Here is a 22809-nt window from a genome sequence, read left to right on the forward strand (position 1 = left end):
CACTCCGCGGAGTCATTTCTGTGAGCTATTTTGTGCATATTCAGTTCCTTTCTCCAGTTTTTCTATTTTCTTGAAAAAAAAAAGTTGAAAGCCAATCAACGCGATGATTGGATTCAATATCTATTCATTTTTCTGTCCTGCTTATCCTGCAGGGTTGTGAGGCTGCTGGAGCCAATCCCAGCTGTCACAGGGTAAGAGGCGGGGTGTATCCTGGACCCTACCACTGCGCGACTGTGACGCCAAAATACAATTCTTTATCTGCCAATTCATCTCTCTAAACAGAGATGTAAAAGGGACAAATTAAGGGTGCAGAGTAATTTTTGGACGGTCACATTTTCAGCAGTTTCCAGCATGGTTCTAAGGATGACCATAACTGTCTTTTTAAGGCACGCATGTGTTTTTGCAAACAGATATGCAAAATATAGATGTCTTTTTCCCCCATTCATTCATTCACTCATTATATAATTACTGTCAGGGTCGCTGGGGGGCAAGAGCAGGGCAAAAGGCAGGGTACACTCTGGCCTGGTCGATCAAAGTGCTACATCTGGGGATAAACAACCAGTCATCCAATTTAGGGTTCCAAATGAGCCCGAGGTTGGAGGAAACCCATGCAGAAACAGTAAGAATGTGCAAACTTCACACAAAACAGTCCCCTGTCAGAATCGAACCAGGGACCTCCTTGCTGTGAGGCGCTAACCATTGCGCCATTGAGACGAATTACATTTATTTTTATTATTTTTTGAATGTGAGTTATCAGACTGAAGGCCTTAATAATAAGCAAACTAACAACCACAATGACATGACAGGGAAAATGGCTTATTTTAAAAAAATTGAAATACTCCAAAAAAAAAATTAGATATGCAGCCAATTCTGTATAATTGTCCAAATTAATGGGGGTAATAGTAAATGGGGGATTCTGTGACTTTTCTGAGCATGCTGACAGTAGGAGCCAGTGATCAAACCGCCAACCTTCCAATTAGAAGGTGTCATTGTAGTAATTACATCCTTCTTTGAGGATTATTTTGTAAACTGAGCAGATCATAAATCCTGATAAATCTAAAATTCTTTTTACGGATAGTGCGAGTCCTCAAATAAAGATCATTTTACATCATATTTTTCCAAAAAAAGCCCCACCAGTGTTGCCTTAGCTGCCTTCTGTTCATGGTGCATCCATGATGGGTTAAATGCAATGGTCGCTGTTGTTGTGCTCTACGTATAACTGAATGTGACAATAAAGGCCTTTCTTTCTTCTTCTTCAGTTCTTTTATTCACCATCATGGATTGACCTTTTGGTGTAATATTCCTTCCCTCTGCATCCATTATTATGTAAAAATATACAACGAGTCACAGTTTGCTGCTGGGAGATTTTTTTTTTTTTTTTTTACTTGGAGTCATATTGCACTAAATCAATGGTGCCAGCAGACATAAATCAAATCCAAAGCTAAAAGTCCAATCACAAAGAGCACTGGCCTGCAGTGAAATGGATTAAATGAAATCAGTACTTCCCATTCCACAAAACACAAGATGCTGCTTACGAGCCTGCGACTTCATTTAAGGTGATTTGGGGAGATGATGAACATAGCAAAAGCAGCTGTCACTCAAAAAACATGTCACTGATATCCGCTGTTAAACCACCACGTAGTTTCTATCTCATCTCGTGAAAAAAACATAAGGCCAATATCAGCCAGAATAAAGAACATTTGCGCATGTGTGTCAGTAATAGGAATGTATTAGCAGAAGAATAGAAAATAGCAAAAAATGGCATTTAGTGAAATATGTAAAAAAAGACATTTCACATGAATGGTGTTTATTAAAAATATAGAAAAAACAAAAAATCACATGATGAACAAACAAATCAAGACTATAAAATAACAGAAAATGGCTTTCCATTGACAATATAAAAGTATAATTTCAAATGGTCCTCCATTCTAATGGGGTTTGTCGGTATAACTGTAATGTTTTTTGTCTGATGATTTGGTGAGCCAATTATTTTCCATACATTTAACATGGGATCACATAAAATAAAAATATTACTAAACCGGACTGTTTTTTGTATCAATAAACACTCGATGACCGTCTGTTAATCTGATCATAAAATGTCACACATAATCAAACTGTGGTAATTCTTCTGACGTTCTTGGCATTTTCCTGGAGATTACTGGAGGACACGACATCGGGGACCTGGGGAACAGGTTCAAGTTTAATTTCCAGCAATGATACACGTCGTAATTGTCTCCACATAGTAAACAGTCAAGGGGAAAATGCTAAGCAATGGAATTTTTGTACCATCTTATTTCCATCTTATTATATCTTATGAGGGACACCATAACACAGCTTTAGGAAACCTATGGCTCGCCATATATGGCTCTTCTGGTGACAGCATATGGCTTCCAGACAATTTTGGATTTAAAAATTAAAACTCAGTTTGGTAATTATTTTAAAATACTTGTGATATTTCCTCATAATACTGTGTCATTTTAAAGTAAACAGAAAATTAGTCTTGAAGATAAAGTTCACGGCTCACCCGTCAGTCGGGTCAGGAACCATTGGCTTCCAGGCACGTCCAGGTCATTGTAAAGGTGAAGAAATTAATTTTATCAGATAGCAAAATAATTTATCCGCATCATCCCTCGTAACGGAAAAGATGGCGAAAAGAAAAAAAGACGATGATTGCCGTGCATTCCAGGCTACGTGGACAGAGAAATTTGCATTTGGATCTGCGGTATGTCTAATATGCTATGATAAAAAATTAACAAATCCATGCAGTACCAGAGGTCGCATTAAAAGTAAGACATATTTAATTTACTAGATGTTAAAAATACTATATTGCTCTCGATGAAATACATTTAGAAATATTTGGCTTTTATGGCTCTCCCAGTCAAAAAGGTTCCCGACCCCTACCATAACAGTATTGGTGTCTAGCTGTGTAGGAGTTTCTTGTAAAGTTCATTTTTGGTCCAATCTAATGACAGTGGAAGATATTCCTATTTCCAGATACACTGAACATATTACCGGATCCCATTCTCTTCCAAAAGAGTTAATTAAAATGGAACTTGTGACCCGAAGTGATTCGAATAAGGTTGAGCTGTGTCAAGCTGAAACTTGGCTTTGGCTCCAGATGGCAACAGGAGATACAATTTTGAAATAAGTTTCATGGTTGAGTTATAGATAACAGGTGCCTTTCGCATAAAAAAAAAAAAAAATTCCCAGAGGCTGCCACCGAATAATATCAGTGACACAGCAAGGGAAATGACATTTGCATTTATATATTTGTATTCCCATGGGTGCAATATTCAAAGGAAAAAAAAAACTGTTCCTTCAGTGACTCAGACTGTAAAGAATGGAGTGATGTAAATGACAAATGTTTATAATGTGTCCAACCAGTATGTCAAGCATTCGCTGTAGCGGTTCAATGGCGAGACGGGGGACAGCTGGACGGCATTGGCTCATCGGATGTCGAAATTTTACCCAGCAAACGCCTCTGCCTGGCCATCAGGGGTGCCCCAAAAGACATATATTAGGCTACAATCCTTTTGTGACCCTCAACAAAGCAATTCCAAATAATTTGTGAATTCTAGTACATCCATGTTGTGTTTAATCTAGCTGCTTTTCTTTGTTTACTTCTTTTGTAACCAATAAACCCTGCTTGTTTCTAACGTCCTCTGAGAGGTCAAGTCAGTACAAGAAATCATTTAGTGAGTTTAAACCCACGCCTAAGAAATCACAATTCCAAATAGAGGTGAAACTTCGACGAAAAAAACGCTGAAATTCTACAATGTAGTGCTGTGACCTGAATCCCAAGGTGAATAATTCAATAGTGTGTACCTGACTAAGCTGAACTGAAAGACCATCTGAAGATAATCTCAGATAATCTTTGTGAAAAGTTTCTAATCATTTCAGGTGTATTTTGCTGGGATGGCCCATCAACCGGTATCCGAAAGCGAAGTTGCTATTCATACATCCCGCCGTCTTTGTCTTGCGATTTTGTGAAATTTGGGCGGGATTGTGTTTAAGCCAGAGCTGTTTCACTTCTGTGCCCAGGCCGTCAGAGAGAGCCTCAAACCGTTCGAAAGTAAAATGATTAAGTTATTCTCCCTGGAGCGATAATTCCTTACACCTGCTGCTATGGACCATCATTCCTCCCAAACGTTAACAAAATGTACAAGGATTTCTTTGCTTGGCACCCACACAAGTATCATGCAGTCAACCAGTGATCTATTTGAAATGGTTGCGCTGTATATTATGAAGCATTCGTATCACCGTAGAGCAAAGATGCCATTTCAAGTGGCCATCACTTTCTTCTGTTCAGTCTCACTTGTTGAACTTCACTCTGTCACTTGGCGATCTTACCTTCGGGAAGCCGACAAAGTCCAACTTGCCACGAGCTCCCATAGTAATCTCATTTGTAACTGCATCTGCAGGGTTGCAAACCGCAAATTTAGGCCTTAGCAAGATGCCAAATAAGGTGAGTGAACTATGGTTCACTTAAATTTGTTCTAGTACTTCGGGTCATATTATGATTTCATTGACAATTGTTCATTGGTTCATTTAGAATATATCTTATATATTATCCTGCATCTAAAATTACATTGTACGCTGAAGCCAATTGCAGCAGTCACTGGGTTGGAGGCAGGATACAACCTGTACTGGTTGGCTGGATTACTGAGCCACATATGGAGACAGAGAACTATTCAGTCACTCATACGCACCTATGGACAATTCAGAGATGTAGAGTTGCTACTGACAATTTATAACTACTAAATATGAACATACATACAAAACAAACATGCGCTTGAGAAAATAGAAGTAGAAATTTCATTGCAGAGGGAAACACATTTCGACTCTGTGCATGTGACGACAAACGCTTTGAATCTTAAATATCCAGGATGTACTATCATGTCAGATTAACAAATAAGATATTAGGAATCACTGAATGACTATGAAGATATAAAAGCCTGAACATCATGATGATATTATTGTGGTATTTAGTCAAATGTTACAAATGGAAAGCTTCCCTACCATCTAATATATTTGATAAAAAAAAGAGAGAAATTCAATTTTGCCTTTTAGCTTCCCCACACGATATTGATGTTTATATGACGGTCACAGCAAATTGCGTGTCATACTCACCCATGGAGCTCTCGCTTGAGTACCCTCGGTTCACTCTCCCCCCGGTCGCCTCAGCAACAGAGCTTCGTCCAGTCCCTGATTGGCCAAACCTGCAAATAAGCAATTGAAAGATCCAATGGAGAAGATTACCTTTGGCTGATAAACGACAAAGCCTCTTCGTCTTGCACTACACTGCTGAGAACATTTCTCCCCGCTCGTGAAGTGGCTATGAATCAACAGGCCCAGCCTTGTTGTAGTCATGAGGTTGTCCGAAAGAGAAGAAATTAACCCATCTTATTATCTATAGAGCACCTACTGACCTCCCGACTTTTGTTGGTGGAAAAGCTACAGAATATATTTCAAGATTTTGATCTCCTTTATCAGACCACAATTTTGACTGGCTCCAAAGTGTCTGGAGTTTTTTCTTCTACCGGATTACCTTGATTTCTTTCGTTCATTCATACATTATCTATACCACATAGCCTGCACTCAGGGTCACTGGGGATGGTGGAGTCTATCCAAGCTGTCATTGGGCGAGAAGCGGGGTTCACTCTGGTCGGTCACCAGTCGATCTCAGGGCCTCACATAGAAACATACAACCCTTCACTCTCATTCGCGTCATAAAGAAATAAAACAACCATTCACGCATTCATTCACATGTCATATGGAGACGTGCAACCATTCACTCTCTCATTCACACTACCTTTAGACAAACAACCATTAACACCATTAACACATGCAATTTAGACATACATCTATTCACTCTTATTCACAGATCAGGGCAATTTAGGATCTCCAGTGAACATTTGTCATGTTTTACAGGAGAAAACCAGAGAACCCAGAGGAAACCCACACAGATTGGGGGAAAATTCCAGGAACCTTCTTGCGATGAGGCGGAGCCACGAGCCACGCCCTTAATTTTCTAATCGTCTTCTTTTTCTCCTCCTTTCAACTTAATTTTTTTATACGTATTTTTTTAAGCTCATCTTGTTGATTAAATACCAAGAGCAAATATATAGGCCTGGTTCAAAAATAATCTTTCAGAGGCAACAAAAAAAAAGGGGGCCTATTAGATCTTACCTCGTTTGTTCCTGCGGGCCACGCTCTGAAAAGTTAAAGAAAAGATGCGTCAGACTTCTGGAGCCGTAAAAGACGAGGAAAGAGAAGAATACTTTGCAAAACTATTCTGTTTTCTGTGTTTTATTTGTTTGGGGTACCGATATAATGGACTCAAAGCAGTTCGCAATTCCGCAGTGAAACCCAGAACTGAGTTTCTCTAACAGGACCGCGGTTCACCAGAGGGCTCCTCCAACCACGACTCCATTTTTAGAGTGAGATTAACAAAATACAGCTCAGCGGCTCTCAACTCAAAACGTCGTTTTTACGTGACGCGTAAAAAGCAAAGTCAGTTGAACTCGCTCACCGATTACGCGTTTAAAGATTCCCACTGCAGGAAGAACGATGAGGAACTGGGATAGACTCTGGGGGCGAAAGTCACACCTGGTTTGCGACAATCTCCCGAGGCCTAAGGCACGGCCGTGATTTCCAGCGGTTCAGGATGAATAACAGGGATTACGCTGACTTCTGAAGATGTGACCTCTTTTTGTTATCTTGCTCAGACAAGCTCCCTGCACCCCCTGAAGCTCAAGCAACAATCCCTTCAGAGATGGCACCTCACGGATTTATATATATCTGCTACATCCATAATTCCTTCCTGAGCGCCACTTCATCTCGACGGGCTTGTCGTAAATTTCCAAGGTATCGACGTCTCCTTTAGAGAGGTGACAAGCGGTCTGAATGCATCTCAAATGTCCCGGGGTTGGTTCTGGGCTCTAAACGTGTCAAAGTAAACCTGATTGGCTCTGCTGTGACTTAACACCTTATTAATGGGGCTGGGAGAATCACCACAGAAATGTAAACAAAAAGAATCCCTTCCCTTTTCCACTTTAAAAACATTACATCATTGACTTCCAAATACTATGAATCTAGAATTCATCCATGAGCGTAATGTGGCACAAGAATGCTGGATCTGGAGGCAGGTGAGAGCCACGATGCACGTTTTTTCAAGATCCAATCCAGGCTGCGGTTGTGAACCAGCAACGAGTTCAACAAAGCGGTCGATGGCCTGTCAAAAGTCTCGGAGACTTTTCTGCACACCTCAGTGATCTTCATCGCGTCTGCGGACCGATAAGACCGGGAGGGAAGTGCAGCATCCTGAATCAACATTATTGAATAAAACCAAAAGAGCAGACATCACTATTCCCAGGCAAGTCTTTCAAACAAAGCACGTACAATGAACTTTAAGTTTGACTTAAAGTTCAGTTCTTATAGTTTTTTAAGTCTATTTGAATTCTGAATTAATCCTTATATTTTCTTGTTGAAATCTTCTTGTCATGGCAACTGGACTTGAAGAAACTGGAAGTTTCCAAATATAACTCCCTGGCAGTTATATTCGGAAATTCTCCACAGGTCATTATACTGAAGAAGCCTCTTGGATGTGGGGTGAAACATCTTCAAGTGAAGAAATGCAAGTCCATTTGCCACGACAAGAAGATTTCAACAAGAATTGACCATCACCTGGACGACTGAGAATCTGCACAGAATTGATCCTTATGTTATATCTATAAGAGCTCTGCATTCTGGGTCTGTAATCTGTAATTGGCTGTAAATCCAGCACAATTGCAACCAAAAAAGGTGAGTCTCTGGAACCAATGGCATTTTCACCCTTAAAAACTATACATTTTGTTAGTTTGTGTGTGTGTGTGTGTGTGTGTGTGTGTGTGTGTGACAATTTACTGTGATAATTCTGCAGTATCTTATAATAGTTCTATAAGTTAAAAAAACAAAAAAAGTTGTTATTCCTCCACAAACACACCCCAAAAATACACACACACATAATATTCACACAAACCATTCACAATTCACGGTTTACTGGTACTAATCAGAAGTTTGGACAGGAGTTGCAGCTGCTGTTGATTCCTTCATGTCCAAATTAGACTGCTGGTTACAGAATTTGAACCTCCAACTCTACAGTCACACACTTTGTTTTCTTTTTTGCCAAATCAGAATCAGAAAAACTATTTGTCCACAGGGGCAATTGGGGGCCACATGGGGTAGCAGCATTAAAATTGTGAATACCAATGAAATGAATAAACAAATAAACAAACAAACAAATAACAGAATTATACATATATGTATGTATATATATGTATACACGTGTGTGTGAATATATATACACATACATTCATACATATATATACACACACACATGTATATATATATACACACATGTATATATATACGTATATAAACACATATAAGTATATATGTATACATATGTGTGTATGTATACACGTGTATGTATACACGTGTATATATATACGTAAATGTATATATATGTATATTCACACACATATATACATACATATATATATATGTGTATACATATATATATATAAATAATACCGTACAAAATTGTGCAAATTGTAGTTACGCTCACTCTGCATTTATATAATAAATATATCATGAGCGGCATTATACCCAGTGAATGTGTGTGTGTGTGTGTGTGTGTGTGTGTGTTCGCATGGGGATGAGGGGTTTGCAGGGCTGCTGGGAATTGGGGAGTTGGACAGCTCTGAGAACGAAGGTTGCCCTCCTCCTTCGGGTCTTGCAGGCAGGGCAGTGGACTCTGTGACCAGAGGGGAGCCAAATTTACTGTGTTTGACTCCTGAGAAGCAATGCTTTCCGCTGACACACTTAATGTTCCACCTTAGGATAAAAGTATTGCGTGTCCTTGACGGGGGCCGGCTGGGGGTGGTGCGAAGACACAGCGTGTAACTGCCCGTCACCTTCTTTGTACTTTAATCACCGCCGCCGCTCGGAAATAAACGGCGGGGAGTTACAATTTTAACACCGGGTGCAATTTAAGGAAGAGGAAAGTGCCTACTTGCATGTCTCCATTCTCTGCAGCAGAGGATGGTGCAGAGACCAAGCAGGAGGAGGAAAAAGAGAACAGCAAGGGAGGCTGTTATCGCTAACGGGACAGTGCAGTCCTCTTCTTCCTCCGTCACCTCTGCGACTAAAGAGAGAAGGTTACATCAGCGTGTAACGATTGAAAGCTTAACTTGTGAGTTTACTTTGCCCCTCGGTTAGCCATGCAAAGACAGCAGGGAGTTTTAATTTCCCTTTTTTGTTCTGACGGATCTCAAGGGTCGCCGCACTGAGCACATTTCAAGGCATTTTGTGCCTTCAGCCCACAGCAAAAAAAAGATCCCTGGTTCTATTCCAGCAGGGTTCTTTTCTGTGTGGAGTTTGCATGTTGTCCCTGTGTCTGCATGGGTTTCCTCCGGTGTCTGTTTATGACCTGTGGATGAGAGTGAATGGTTTTGTGTCCCTACATGACGTTTGTAAGAGGGAGTTCAAAGTTGTATGTTTTAATATTATGTTTGTATTAGGGAGTGAATGGTTTTGTGTCTATGTAATGACTGAATGAGAGGGTGAATGGCTATATGTCTCTAGCATCTCGGTGACCCTGAGTGCAGGATGCAGGATAAGTGTAATTTATAATGAATCAATTCATTTATAAATGAATGGACAGATGGTTATTTCAAACGTATGGGGATTTTCAAACTCCGTTTCATTTGGGCTGTATTATTTCAAGAGCAAGATTTGAATAGGAAACAGATGTTCCCAGAGATGACTGACTATGCAGGAATAACCATGCTTTGATCAACAACAACAAAAAGAAGCGAAGAAAAAACAGTTTGTAGAACGCATACAGATACCTATTATCATTCCAGGTTAATGGATGCACAACGCGTGTTTTAAGAGATTTGGTTTAATGACCGCTACTTTAGGTTTATGTGAACATAAAAATTGTAGTCAACAATGGTGAGGTACTTGACCTCCATTTGATCTTGGCTTGAACCACAGGTTTGTTAACGCAATGATATCTCGGGCAATAATCTAAGTCAATCACTCAAAGTGGTGTTACTCAACGAGGGCGGTGTTGTCTCACCTACTTTGAGACGGATGCCACTCCGCAGGGGCGCATGCAGGGCCGACACCGAAGCCAAGCAATCCACATTGGAGCTCCTTGCTGCCCTCATGCTGAAGTTGCTGGTGACAGTGATGAGGCTCTCCAAGTCTTCACCACTGACGTTGTATTCACTTTGACTCAACTCAACACCAGTCACAAGAGAGAAAAAAAATAGCATTATCATCATCATTATTTCATATACAGATTTTTTTTCATAAAGTTATAACAGGTAGATAGCAGATAGTTAGATCCATACATATATAAATGTATAATAAGATAATACACACACATGCATACAGTATATGCATATCTGAATTACATTTAAATATACAATATCCCAACTGCAATGTACATTATATCCAGCAAACTCATTTTATACGAGAAAAATTTATTTCATTTTTCCTTCTGTTCAAATAATAGAAAACAATGGACACAATCTGGTAGCGCATCATCTACATTGGCTCTGTCTGTCCAGTGACATTATATAATTGGATATGATTTGCTGATACGTAGAGTTTACGACAAAGACATCCTACGCATTAGCAACCTTTGGAATAAAAAGGTTAGTTACATATTTGATCTAGTTTAACCCATGCAGACATGGGGAGAATATGAAAACTCCACAAAGAGAGCCCCCTCTAAGGGTTCCAACCAGCAACCTTATTGCTGTGAGCAAAGGTATCAACCACTGTGCCAATGTGCCCCCCCAACACCACACGTCACTTAAACTTATTGCACAGTTGCAAACGAGTGGGTCCTCAATTCTGCTTAAAAGGAGGCAGAGCTAGAGGTCTCAGAGATGAAGATGCTGAGGTTCCCTTTGGGAGTGACAAGGATGGATAGGATCAGGAATGGGTCTATCAGATGATGACCAGCACATGTTAAATGTTTTGGAGAGGTCAGAGAGGTCATCACTATGTTGGAGCACGGAAAAAAAAGGCCCTTTTTGGCAAAGTCTTTCTCTGGACCTTGGGGACACATGAAAGGGTGGAACTCTGGGAGCTCAGTGCTCGTCCATGCTCATCAGGCTTCACCAAGTCAGATAGATAAGATGGTGCAATCCCATTGACTGTTTTATAGGTAAGGAGCAACACTTAAAAGTCTGTTCTTGCTGAAACAGGAAGCCAGTGGAGCGAGGCCCGCAGTAATTACTTCAAATTTACCTGCTCTGTTCAGAACACGGGCTACTACATTCAGGACAGTTTGCAAGTCTCAGACATTCTCCTAAAGCAAGCCAATTAAAGAGGGCATAACAATAATCCAATCGCGACGTCAGGAGTGCATGGGTCAACATCCATGCATCCTTTCGTGACAAAACGGGTCTGATCTCAGAAATGCTTCCAAGAAGGAAGAATGAAACTCCAGTGACGTCTTCAATAGAGTATCCAGTCAAACATCATGCCGTTCATACTTGATGTGGAATTCACTGAACATCACTTCTGCTTACTATTACGGTGTACGAAGAGAAGTACTGATGAATAGTTAAGATCTTGCTTAATTTTCTGACATGAGTCACAGCATGATTTTTTAGTTACATACAGCAATATAAGATATAAAAAGCATAACTCTGATCAAATGGTTCAGTGGGATGTTTGCCTTGTCACAGTCAAGTCCGATTTGATTTATGGCACCAAATCACAGCAGAATTGGCCCATGAGACTTAGCATTTAAAGCACGTCTGAACCTCTTCTTCTTCTTCTACTTCTTCTCCTTTCAGCTTTTCCCTTCAGGGGTCGCCACAGCCAATCAACCTTCTCCATCTAACCCTATTTTCTGGATCCTCCTCTCTCACACCAACTACCCTCATATCCTCTCTCACTACGTCCATGGATCTTCTCTTTGGTCTTCCCCGAGACCTCCTGCCAGGCAGCTCCGATTCCAGCATACATCTACCAATATATTCACTATCCCTCCTCTGTACATGACCGAACCATCTCAGTCTGGCTTCTCTGACTGTCTCTCAAAAACATCTAACACAGTGGTCCCAAACCCCCGGGCCATGGGCCGGTACCGGTCCGTGGATCAATTGGTACCGGACCGCACAAGAAATAATCAATTATTTCCGTTGGATTTATCATCTGAGTCTGAGCAATCTTTATTTTGAAACATCTTTTACTTTGACCGGAATCTCTCGGTTTCATCTCGGTCACTTGAGCACCAACACCCACAAGCTAGCAAAAAGAGTAAAAAACAGACGTCAAACGGAAAGTTTCTTTTCGAAGAGGAAAAGGTGGCTCCACACAGTGGATTCATGTTTATTATTACAGTCGCGATATAAACAGTTGCGATATAAACAATCCCCCTCCACCCCCCCCACCAGTCCGCGGTAAAGTTGTCAAGCGCAAACTGGTCTGCGGCGATAGAAATGTTGGGGGCCACTGATCTAACATGTGCTTTTCCTCTGATACTCATTCCTGATCCTATCCATCCAAGTCACTCCCAAAGAGAACCTTGGCATCTTCATCTCTCAGACCTCTAGCTCTGCCTCCTGTCTTTTCGTCACTGTAACTGTTTCTAGACCATACAGCATCGTCAGAATGGTGTCACCACTGTCTTGTACACTTTTCCTTAAAATCTGGCTGATCGCCCTCTATTGCATACTACCCCTGACACTTTTCTACACCCATTCCAACCTGCTTGAACCTGTCTCTTCACCTTGCTCTGGACTATTGACCCTGAGTATCTGAAATACTCAAACTTCTCGATCTCCACTCCCTGTAGCCTCACCGTTCCATCCGGGGTTCCTCTAATTCACACTCATATACTCTGTCTTGCTGCAACTAACTTTCATTCCTCTCCTTTCCAGCGCATATCTCCACCTCTCTAAATTTTCCTCAGCCTATTCCCTGCTCTCATTAAAGATCACAATGTCAGCTGCAAACATCATGGTCCATGGAGATCCCTGTCTAACCTCATCTGTCACCCTGACCATCAAACAAGAAGGGGCTCAGAGCTGATGTAAACCCATCTCTACCTTGACCTTCTGTTACCCCTACAGCACACCGCACCACTGTCTCACAGCGAGCATACATGTCCTGCACCAGACTAACATACTGGTGTCCGGACTGCCACTCCGGATTTCCTCATACAATAAAGCAGGTCTGGACCGCACTCTTTAAAATGATTTACAGAAAAACAACTTTACCGCAAGAACTTGGCTGCAGGAACGAGGACAAAGTGGCCTCAATGGGCAGAATCTTGCACAGATCTGAGCTCAATGCAGACGGCTTCTGTCACAACCAGTTGAGGCACAAAGGGAATTTCGGTTCAGCTACATCTTGATACTGAATTTTGCAATTAACAATCAGTTCATGATAAGAATTAATTACACCACAAACACTCTTGGTGGAAAAATTAATTCAAAATTATGTTTTAGGGGTGCTATAACTTTAGAGGCGCTGGCAAAAAGTTCCACAAAAGCAGCAAATGTGCTTCATCTGACACACCTATTGTTCGGATTGAGAAAGTTGGACTCATTTACGGTCCACCAGATTTAAGAGCTAAGTAAATCAAATCAGGGTCGCTCATCAGTGTCCAGAGTAGCGCCGGCCTCTCGGTGAAAGTGCTGACTCCAATCCGCCGTTGGGGTCAAGAGAATTGGCAGCATCATTTGCTCCTTCACTGACTTTGTCCAGCCACAAACTCAGAGCCCTTTGTGCCGGATTACTGCAGATATTTCTTTGAGAAAATGGCTTGAAAACTTGGGGGAGATCATCAGGTAATCCAAAGTTTCCTGGTCCAATACCTGGCTCCTCCATTGGCTGTGTCACCCATGTCCTTCAGCAACGATTAAACCCTAATCCAAACGCCTTAATCAGTTCAGGGCTGTTAAATGACTACATATTTAGATGGTCTCCACTTATATAGCTCTTTCACTCCTTGTGATTCCAAAGCACTTTGCACAAGATATCAGTCACACTCTGACGGAGTGACAGAGCTGCTATGCAAGGTGCTAACCAGGCCATCGGGAGAAGCTGAGGATTCAGTGTCTTGCCAAAGGACACTTTAGCATGCAGACAGAAGAAGAAGGAATTGAAACCACTGCCTGCTCTGCCACCTGAGCAACAGGCAGCCAAAAGATATCACATTTTTTAAATCGCGTTTCTCTCCTAAAGCATCATGCTGGATTTTAACACCGTCACTAAACCATTTCTTCCTAGTTTCCAGACTGGGAATTAACTCTTAAAATGACACTTTCGTCCACATTTCCACTCCAAGACCACGATTTGGAGGAGCAGCAGCTGGTCCTGTTGACACTGGATGCTTATTACATTTGATTTATGAACTGAGCTGAACCAGAATAACCCCATAAACCGACTTGATTTACAAGGAGATCAGACACATTCAGAATCCATTTCACCAGGTTTTAAGTGTTTGTTCTCTGCAACATGTAGAATAGCTCGATCTATCAGATTCCCAGGAAGGATTAATTGCAGCTGAGTGAGTGATGTTGGATGCAACAAATGCAAAGAAGCCTTCATGGGAGTGGCCTGAAAAGTCAGGTAAAATCCAGACTTCTATGGTCAGTTTTTAAAATACAGGATCAAAACCTTGTCAGCTGTAAAAAGTAATCCATAATGTGGTGCTCAGATCTGTACACTCTCAGGACGCAGGGCTACTTGCTTCTCCTGGAGCCTCTAAAGGCAGAACGGGAGCCGGAGCATTCATTTACCAAGCTCCTCAACTATGAAACCATTTTCTAATTTTCCATCCAGGGGACGGACACCCCCTCTTTGTATAACAACGGCCTTAGGCAAAGGCGTGGTAGAGCAATCATCTTTAGAACCGAACATTCCTGGTTTGCTTCCCGGCTCCTCCTTGTGTATCAAAGTGTTGTTGAGCAGGACACTGAACCCCTAACTGCTCCCCAAGCGCTGATGGATGGCACCCAACTACTCATGGTTCATCCATGATGGGTTGAATGCAGAGGACGAATTTCCCCACATGGGATTAATAAATTAAAACCTTTCTTGTTGCAAAAGCTTGTAGTTAGCTCTTGGCTAGCCCTTTTAATGCTGCCATAGGCTTACTCTGCTGAGGGATATCCCATGATGCACTGCTCCCATTTCTCCCGTTCTTTCCGCTCTGTTCCGTTCTTCGCACTAATATCGGTTCATCAATGCATTAAAATAACCTCCTAACTTCTCAGAGTCCTTGGGCTCTCTCATTTTGCCCATCCCAAGGGAGCGTGTCCATCATTGTTGTTTATTTAATGAATATTAATGAATATTGAAGCTATTATTGTATTGGCTACTACCAGTTAGCACTGCTGTCATTATTAAAATGAGATCATCTCATCATCTGCCCGCATTGAGCTGGGATCTGTCCAAGAGTTTTGTCCCGGGTAAAATGCAGTGTTTCCTCATCACAGTTGCCATCTCATGGGGGAATGTTGGATTTCTACAAAATGATTTTAAAGCGTGTGATCCAGACCTGCTCCACATGAAACGTGTAAGGAAACAACTGTATTATGATTTGGCACCATCTGAATAAAATCTAACTCGACTTGACTCTGAACATTAAATGATTCTGATACATCTGATGATGGCAAAGACTTTTCAGGGATTTACCATGTATGTTTTCTGCACAGTCAGCGCTAAGTGTCAAAAAGTAAATCCACTGTTGTTGGTAAAGCAAGTATGCACGTTGCAACTAGTATTTTCTTTAGGACTGGACAGAAACAACTGAGGATAGCATAATACTGCTCAATGTCAACGTTATAAAATGGTCATAAATGTTTTGATGAGCACGATCCTTGTAACCCATTTACCTTTTTACCATTCACATGCCACTCCAAAGAGGGTTGAGGGTACCATCCAGATGCTCGGCACTCAAACGGGACTACCTGGCCCCTGAATGCCATCTGGTCTCCAGATACTGTCACACTGCCCTTTTCTGCAAAATCAAACAGTTGTGTTTTTGTACTCGTGTTCGCACATCTGTATGTTTGTATCATAAATAATCTAAATGTGATCACATATAAGACATGTTTCCAAATATGGACAGTTTGCTTTATGAAAAAGACTGCATTTAATTCATAAATGACCACTGCTTCCCCTCTTTTCCCCTCCACTATCCTCGTTGTCAGCCACATAAGCTACTTTAGGCCGACGATATTCAGTGTCTCACGTGTAAAGCCTACTGAAAAGCTGCTGGATTCATTCCCATAGCCTGAAAGGTAATTACCGAAGCATATACACCTTCTCCAATAGCGCTTCCATGTTGATTTATATTTAAATCCCGTATGGATTCTATGCTGCGGCTTTCGGCTACGTCACACAAAATCACACCACTGAGCTCTTATTCACATTGTGGACCCCAGTTACTCTGGAGACTCCTTGTCAAAGTTGGTCCGTCACCATCAGCCTCGCTTGCCCTGACTGATGAGATGCTGTTTAGAGATCATGACTGACTGATAGACCCGGACGGAGCACAAAGCGGCCATCACACTGCATCACAAAGCCTCGAGTTTCAGTGACCACTGAAAATAGGATTGTTAATCCTAGAAGAAAAACTTTGAAGATGACGCGAATCTGTTGCAGAAAAAGCAAGCTTTTCTTTTGTGAGAAAAGGACTCTTTACTTTATATCCATTACACATCTTAAAAAAAATAATTGTAAACAGTATGAGATAATTTTGTGCCTGTCCCTACTAACTCATACGCACTCCTCTGGCTCAATCACCCTCTTGCTTTCTATCTCTCTGTCCTCTTTCTATCCCGAGTGGTCAAGGCAGAAGGCTGCCAAATATTGAGTGCAAATCTTTCCAAAGGTTTATCCTTTTTTTAAGTGTCACGGGAAAACTCTGCTGTGATTGGGTGCCATATAAAAACAATCTGACTCGATTTGATGTGTCTGTTTTCAAATCACTGCGTTGAAAATTTTGACTGGTTGCGACAGAAAGCTGCCTACCTTCTGAGCTGAATCTGTCCAAGGCGACTGACCGGTAGAAGGCAGTGTTTCCTCACCATAGTCGCCAAATGTTTGCTCAAGGGTGAATGTTGGGTTTCTGTAAATCAGTGTAGTCCAGACCCACTCTACATGAAAAGTGTCACGGGACACCTGGATTGTGATTTGGTGCCATATAAATAAAATCTGACTAGACTATATAAGGAGATTTGCAAGTGTATATGATACACAAGTAAATGCAGAACATATGAGTACAACATTTGCACTTGCGCATTTATCTAACCGTCACCTTCCAATCACTCAGGACTCTATTAAATATGCAACCATAAGGACTTTGGTCAATTAAGGCAAGGACTGAAGATGAGACCAGTCAGTAGGAGGCAGTCGGTCTGCCGTAGATTTGTGGCTCCTCTAAACAGTATATTTGACGCTGCTGTAAACAAATCACAGGCAGAGTTGCTGACTGCTAACCAGTCATGCCAGCGCGCACGATTAATTCAAAGGCTGTGTCAGGCCGTAACGATTGGTTGCATCCTGGGCTGTTAACGGGTGAATATGTCAGTCGGGATTTGTGGTCCGGGGGGGGCCAGCAACAGAGGCTTTATTTATGATATATTGTCGGTGACGGGTCATTGATTTTGTTTCCTCTCATGTTTTGTGGATATTTGTCCGTGCAGATATCTTTTATTTAGCTGAGCTCTCAATTCAAGGGTGCAGATGCAAATGAGCTGAGCGATAAGGTCAGAGGAAACGCGAGGGTCTATGTAAATCTTTCGGCTGCTAATGAGTTTGCTGTACAATATGAGGGATGCCACTCCCTCGGGAACTTGAATGGCACTGAGCCGACAAGGCGGAGTTGTCGATATCTTCCTAAATGTGTCGTTTATTAGTTAATCGAGAAAATACGGCCTCCCAAATCTGGCTTCAACATTGGAATTTAAGCCACTGTAAAAATAGATTTATGTAGTGTGAACTTTTAAACTTTTTCCAGGGGTCCCCTGAATGCTACAATGTAATACTTTCTCTTGATAATTCCACAAGCACAAGGAATAAGGTACATATTGCATGTATTCGGTTCACCAACCACTGGAGGTTTCGCAAACTCTCAGAATCAGAGAATCAATAATCAGAAATTAAGCACCATCTTGCATGACATATAATTACACATTTCTCAAAAGTGAAGAGCTTTCAAGAATTGTGAACCGCCACACAGGTTTTCCTTTTCTAATGCTGTCACAGCCCTGCGTGTGAGAGTTTCATTGCAAGAATGGTAAACAGTTTCTACTTATAGAGTGCTTTCACACCTTCTGGTGTCAAGGCACTTTGCACCAGACAGCATTGACCCTGTACACGCGCGCACGCACATGCACGCACACACGCACGCACACACACACACACACACACACACACACACACACACACACACACACACACACACACACACACACACACACACACACACACACACACACACAGAGCAAAGCTGCAATGCAAGGCGCTAACCGGGCCATCTGGAGCGACTTGGGGTTCAGCATCTTGCAAAAGGACACTTCAACATGAAGACAGGAGGAGCTGGGAATGAAACTACCAATGTTCTGATTGGATGCCCACACTTCCAGCCACAGCCACCCCAGGATTTAGGACCAAAGAGGAGAGGAGAATTTCTGATTCCTCAGCAAATGTGAGTAAATAGGAGAATGTCCGAATTTGTGTTTTAGTATTCCCCCACTGTGTGTGTGCGGGCATGCACGTAAGAACACACACACACACACACACACACACACACACACACACACACACACACACACACACACACACACACACACACACACACACACACACACACACACACAGATGGCAGAAGAGCTGCTGTGCAAGGCGCTTACCAGGGAGCACTTTTTAAGTGTCTTGCCCAAGACATGTAGACAGAAGGAGCCTCGAATTGAACCTCATACTTTCTGTTGCCCATTCTACCAACCGAGCCACAGACGTGTGATAAACACAACAGAGCGCCGAACCATAATAAGTATAATAATATCATAAATAATAGTAACTTATTTTCAAAAATGTATACCGCAAAAACACTTCCTCTTGAATGTACACACGTTTATACGTCTTTCTTCTTTTCCTTTAGGGGTCAACTTCCTCCATCTAACCCTATTCTATATATCTTTTCCTCTAAAACAATCTAATTTCATGTCCATCAATAAATAATCTTTGGTCTTCTTCTCTGCCTCCTGCCTGGCAGTTCCAACCTTAGCATCCATCTACAAATATATTCACTATCCCTCCTCAGTACATGACCAACCCATCACAGTTTGGCCAGTTTTCAACTCTTCTCACTCTCCATTGCTCTGGACTATTGACTTTAAGTCCTCCACCTTTTTTATCTCCACTCCCTGGGTCAATTTCATTTACACACATGTATACTGTCTTGCAGCAACTAACCTTCATTTCTCTCTTTTCCAGAGCATACCTGCACCTAGATTATCTTCTACCTGCTTCTTGTTCCCACTATAGATAACAATATCATCTCCGAGTATCATGATCCATGGAGATTCCTGTCAAACCTCATCTTCCAGCCTGTCAGTCACCACTGCAAACAAGAATGGGCTCAGAGCTGATCCCTGATGTAGTCCCACCTCCTCCTTGAATTTCTCAGTCACACCCTCTGCACACCTCACCCCTGTCTCACAGCTTGCATACATGTCCTGCACCAGTCTAAGATACTTCTCTGCCTCATACAGTACCCATAGTCCCCCTCTCTGCACCCTGACGTGCTTTTTCTAGATCTACAAAGGCACAATGCAGTGACCCCAGACCTTCTCTGTACTTCTCTCCCAGCATTCTTAAAGCAAATACAGCATTTGTAGTACTCTTTCTAGGGATGTAACATACTGCCCCCGCTCATAAACCCTGACTTCTGCTCTCAGTCTAGTTTCCACTATTTGTTCCCCTAACTACTACAGTCTGAAAATACACACCTTGAACAAATAGTTGTGCTGTTTTCCTACCAATCTCCTGGAGGTCACAGGTCACTTCACCTTGGTGGTACCTTTCTGTGTTCTTGAGGACAAAGACCCAGCTGTCACCCCTCAAGACGGGGATTCTCTCTGCAGTCACATCAGTGTCATCCGGGGAGAGGAGGCCGTGGAGGCTCGAGATGGTGAGTGCCACCGAGCCATTGAGGAGCCAAACCATCACGGTCCACTTTTCGCTAGATGTGGTGCAGGTGAAGCGGGCCTCATCCCCTCGCAAGACATCCAGCGTCGCAGGCGACAGCTGCATCAGAGCTGCAAATGCTACAGATGAGGGAAATGACAATAGGCTCAGTAAAACTGAAATCCTTTTTCTAACAAACCCAATCTGCAGAGCATGTTTTTTTAAAGAGGCAGTTATCCAGAGGAAACTCTAATTCTGTTTCTTTAAGAAGACCTGATTCCATGAGTCATGTTCTGGAGTTAAGAGCCTTATGCAAATCTGAATTAAGAGGCTAACTACGTGATATGTGGCAAGAAAAACCTCACAGAGACGCATGTCTGTGCTGCCACTTGACCGGAAAGTCACCCAGGTTTAAGGAGAGGGGGGAAAAAAAAAACAACTAAAGTTTAGACATCTCACTGAAGACAGAGTCACCAAGTCCCATCAGCAATCATTTGTTAATGACTTTGACTTGCTTTTGAAGGTTGGGTGCAAATAGACTCCTGTATAATTCATTCCCTGGACAGGAGATAAACAACAATTCACTCTCTCATTTGCATCATACAGAGACATGAAACTACGCACCTGCTTGCTGCAAGGTTGGAAACATTAATCCCTGTGCCACCATGCCATCCTCCCAAATAATAAATGAAATATCAGAAGTATAGCAAAAGGTTTCTTCTCCAGAGTGTGTAAACTATGACAAGAACAAAAGCATAAATTGGAAGGAAAGAAGGAGAACAGCCTGACCTAGAACGGGCCTGAGAAGGAATAGAAAGACAGAGAAAGAACAACAGCACGCGTTCACCAGACAGCTGATTGGGTCGGACGTATCGAAGGGGGGTGAGCGATTATCATAGAGGAAAGTCTGACGAATTCCCCAGTGGCTCCCAGCAAACTGGCGCGACATGTTTCTGCAGGGCGAATATTTAGCCAACAAACCCGTGGGATCTGATAACCTGCAAGGCTAATGTGATTAAGACTGGAATATAAACAGAAACGGTGATAACACACGGTTACTCATGCACTTCTAGGATTCACTCTAGTTCCACCAACCGTCCTGGTTTGACGCATATGGGCCGAGCTCTATTGTCGTTGCAACTACTGCTGACACATAGCAGCGAAAAAAGGAAATTGCGCTGATGAGAGACCGTGAAATATGCAATAAGTGGTTTATGACGCTGTACTGAGGGTGTGTATTACTTGTTTGCGGCGAGCTAACAGCGTTTTCCTCAGCAGCCAGCACGGGGCTTCATAAATTATGTATCCATTTAGGAAATGAGGTCTAAGAAATATCTAGGTCAGCCTATACAGCAATTTATTTTTATTGCAATCAGAGAAAGGCAGACTAATGAGCATAATTTTGCAGACGCCTTTTGGGACCGTGAACCATTGACTCTGAAGTCCCCTGGCCAATAGCTACATCCTACAGTTAACTAGATGGGCAGCCATTTTGAAGAGAATTAATTATAAAGTGCAGAGAGATCATTAGGCTATCTAATTAGATTGTCTTTGGGTTTAATCTGAATGGCGGCACAATTAAGTACGTGTTACTACACGTACATTACCGGTCTAGATGACACATTTGTTTTGCGCTGAACTCTTACCTTGGACGGTGCAAAAAAGCAGAAGCACTAGGGGGGTGAAGATATTCATGTTTAGACCCTGCAATCCATCAATCCATCATCCATAGTTGTGTGTACCTAATATAAAACAAGAATATTGTTAGTTACTGTCATATTTCTAGAAATAAGTAAAAACTAAGTTAACTTGGGATGTTGATGAGTGTGAGGAAGTGTGGCATGTTTGCACAAGAACTCTTGTGACAAACCTGATCTATTGACCAAATGTTATTAAAAAGCCAGTGCATCTTGTATGTGAGTGACTGATGGCTGGCTCTATTTCCTCATGCTAGCACAAATTGACAGTGCTTGTTAAAGGTACAAATAAAAAACATGAAGCCCACCAAGCCTGAGTAACTTACCCGTTTGTCTCCTTTCAGCAGCAGCAGTTGGTGAACACAATATAGACCTGTAAAATAACTGTTTCTTTTTTTATACGTTTTAAACAGACGGCCAACCCACAAAACTGTCCCGTTAAACATTACCAAATATCGTGGGAACTTTGGTCCGCATCGCTAGTGTAAGCAAATACACACAATGGTCCTTGAACAGACTGTTTCCACAGCAGCTTCAAACTGAGCCCACTAAAATGTACATGTTTGGTTTGAAGTGCTGACAGATAAAGTATATACATATATCTATGTATATCTATACATACATACATACATATATATATATACATACATATATGTATATATACACTCACACAAATACATACGTATACGCATACATACGAATATGTATTTATGTGTGAGTATATATATAAAATCCAGCCTCGGGGCAGCACTGGCCCATGTCTCCCTAAGCCTTCCTTGGGGGGTCACAGAGCAGTGTCTCCCTGAGCCGGTCCCAAGCCCAGATAAATGCAGAGGGTTGCGTCAGGAAGGGCATCCGGCATTAAACTTTTGCCAAAACCAAACATGCGAGTCAA

General features: G+C 41.9%; 1 protein-coding gene across 3 annotated transcripts; it reads right to left on the minus strand.

Annotated features, from left to right (window-relative positions):
• Window positions 1-1579: 1579 nt before the first annotated feature.
• Window positions 1580-22387, minus strand: igsf5b (immunoglobulin superfamily, member 5b). 3 transcript variants are annotated; one of them, XM_086164183.1, is made up of 11 exons: window positions 22241-22387; window positions 21864-21959; window positions 20040-20357; window positions 15918-16042; window positions 10127-10289; window positions 9056-9187; window positions 6190-6214; window positions 5131-5219; window positions 4351-4415; window positions 2525-2550; window positions 1580-2181 (listed from the first exon to the last, which is right to left on the minus strand). In XM_086164183.1, the coding sequence occupies exons 2-11, from the start codon at window positions 21910-21912 to the stop codon at window positions 2100-2102; spliced, it is 1074 nt and encodes a 357-aa protein (XP_086020309.1). In that variant the 5' UTR covers window positions 21913-21959; window positions 22241-22387; the 3' UTR covers window positions 1580-2099. The 3 variants fall into 3 exon arrangements, with proteins under 3 accessions (XP_086020309.1, XP_086020310.1, XP_086020311.1); XM_086164184.1 differs by lacking the exon at window positions 2525-2550; XM_086164185.1 differs by lacking the exons at window positions 1580-2181; window positions 2525-2550; window positions 4351-4415; ... (1 more) ...; window positions 6190-6214; window positions 9056-9187 and adding an exon at window positions 9212-9472.
• Window positions 22388-22809: the final 422 nt, after the last annotated feature.

The sequence above is a fragment of the Fistularia commersonii genome, chromosome 18, assembly GCF_037954325.1.
Source record: "Fistularia commersonii isolate RoL2024-O1a breed Wild chromosome 18, RoL_Fcom_v1.0, whole genome shotgun sequence".
Lineage (NCBI taxonomy): Eukaryota > Metazoa > Chordata > Actinopteri > Syngnathiformes > Fistulariidae > Fistularia > Fistularia commersonii.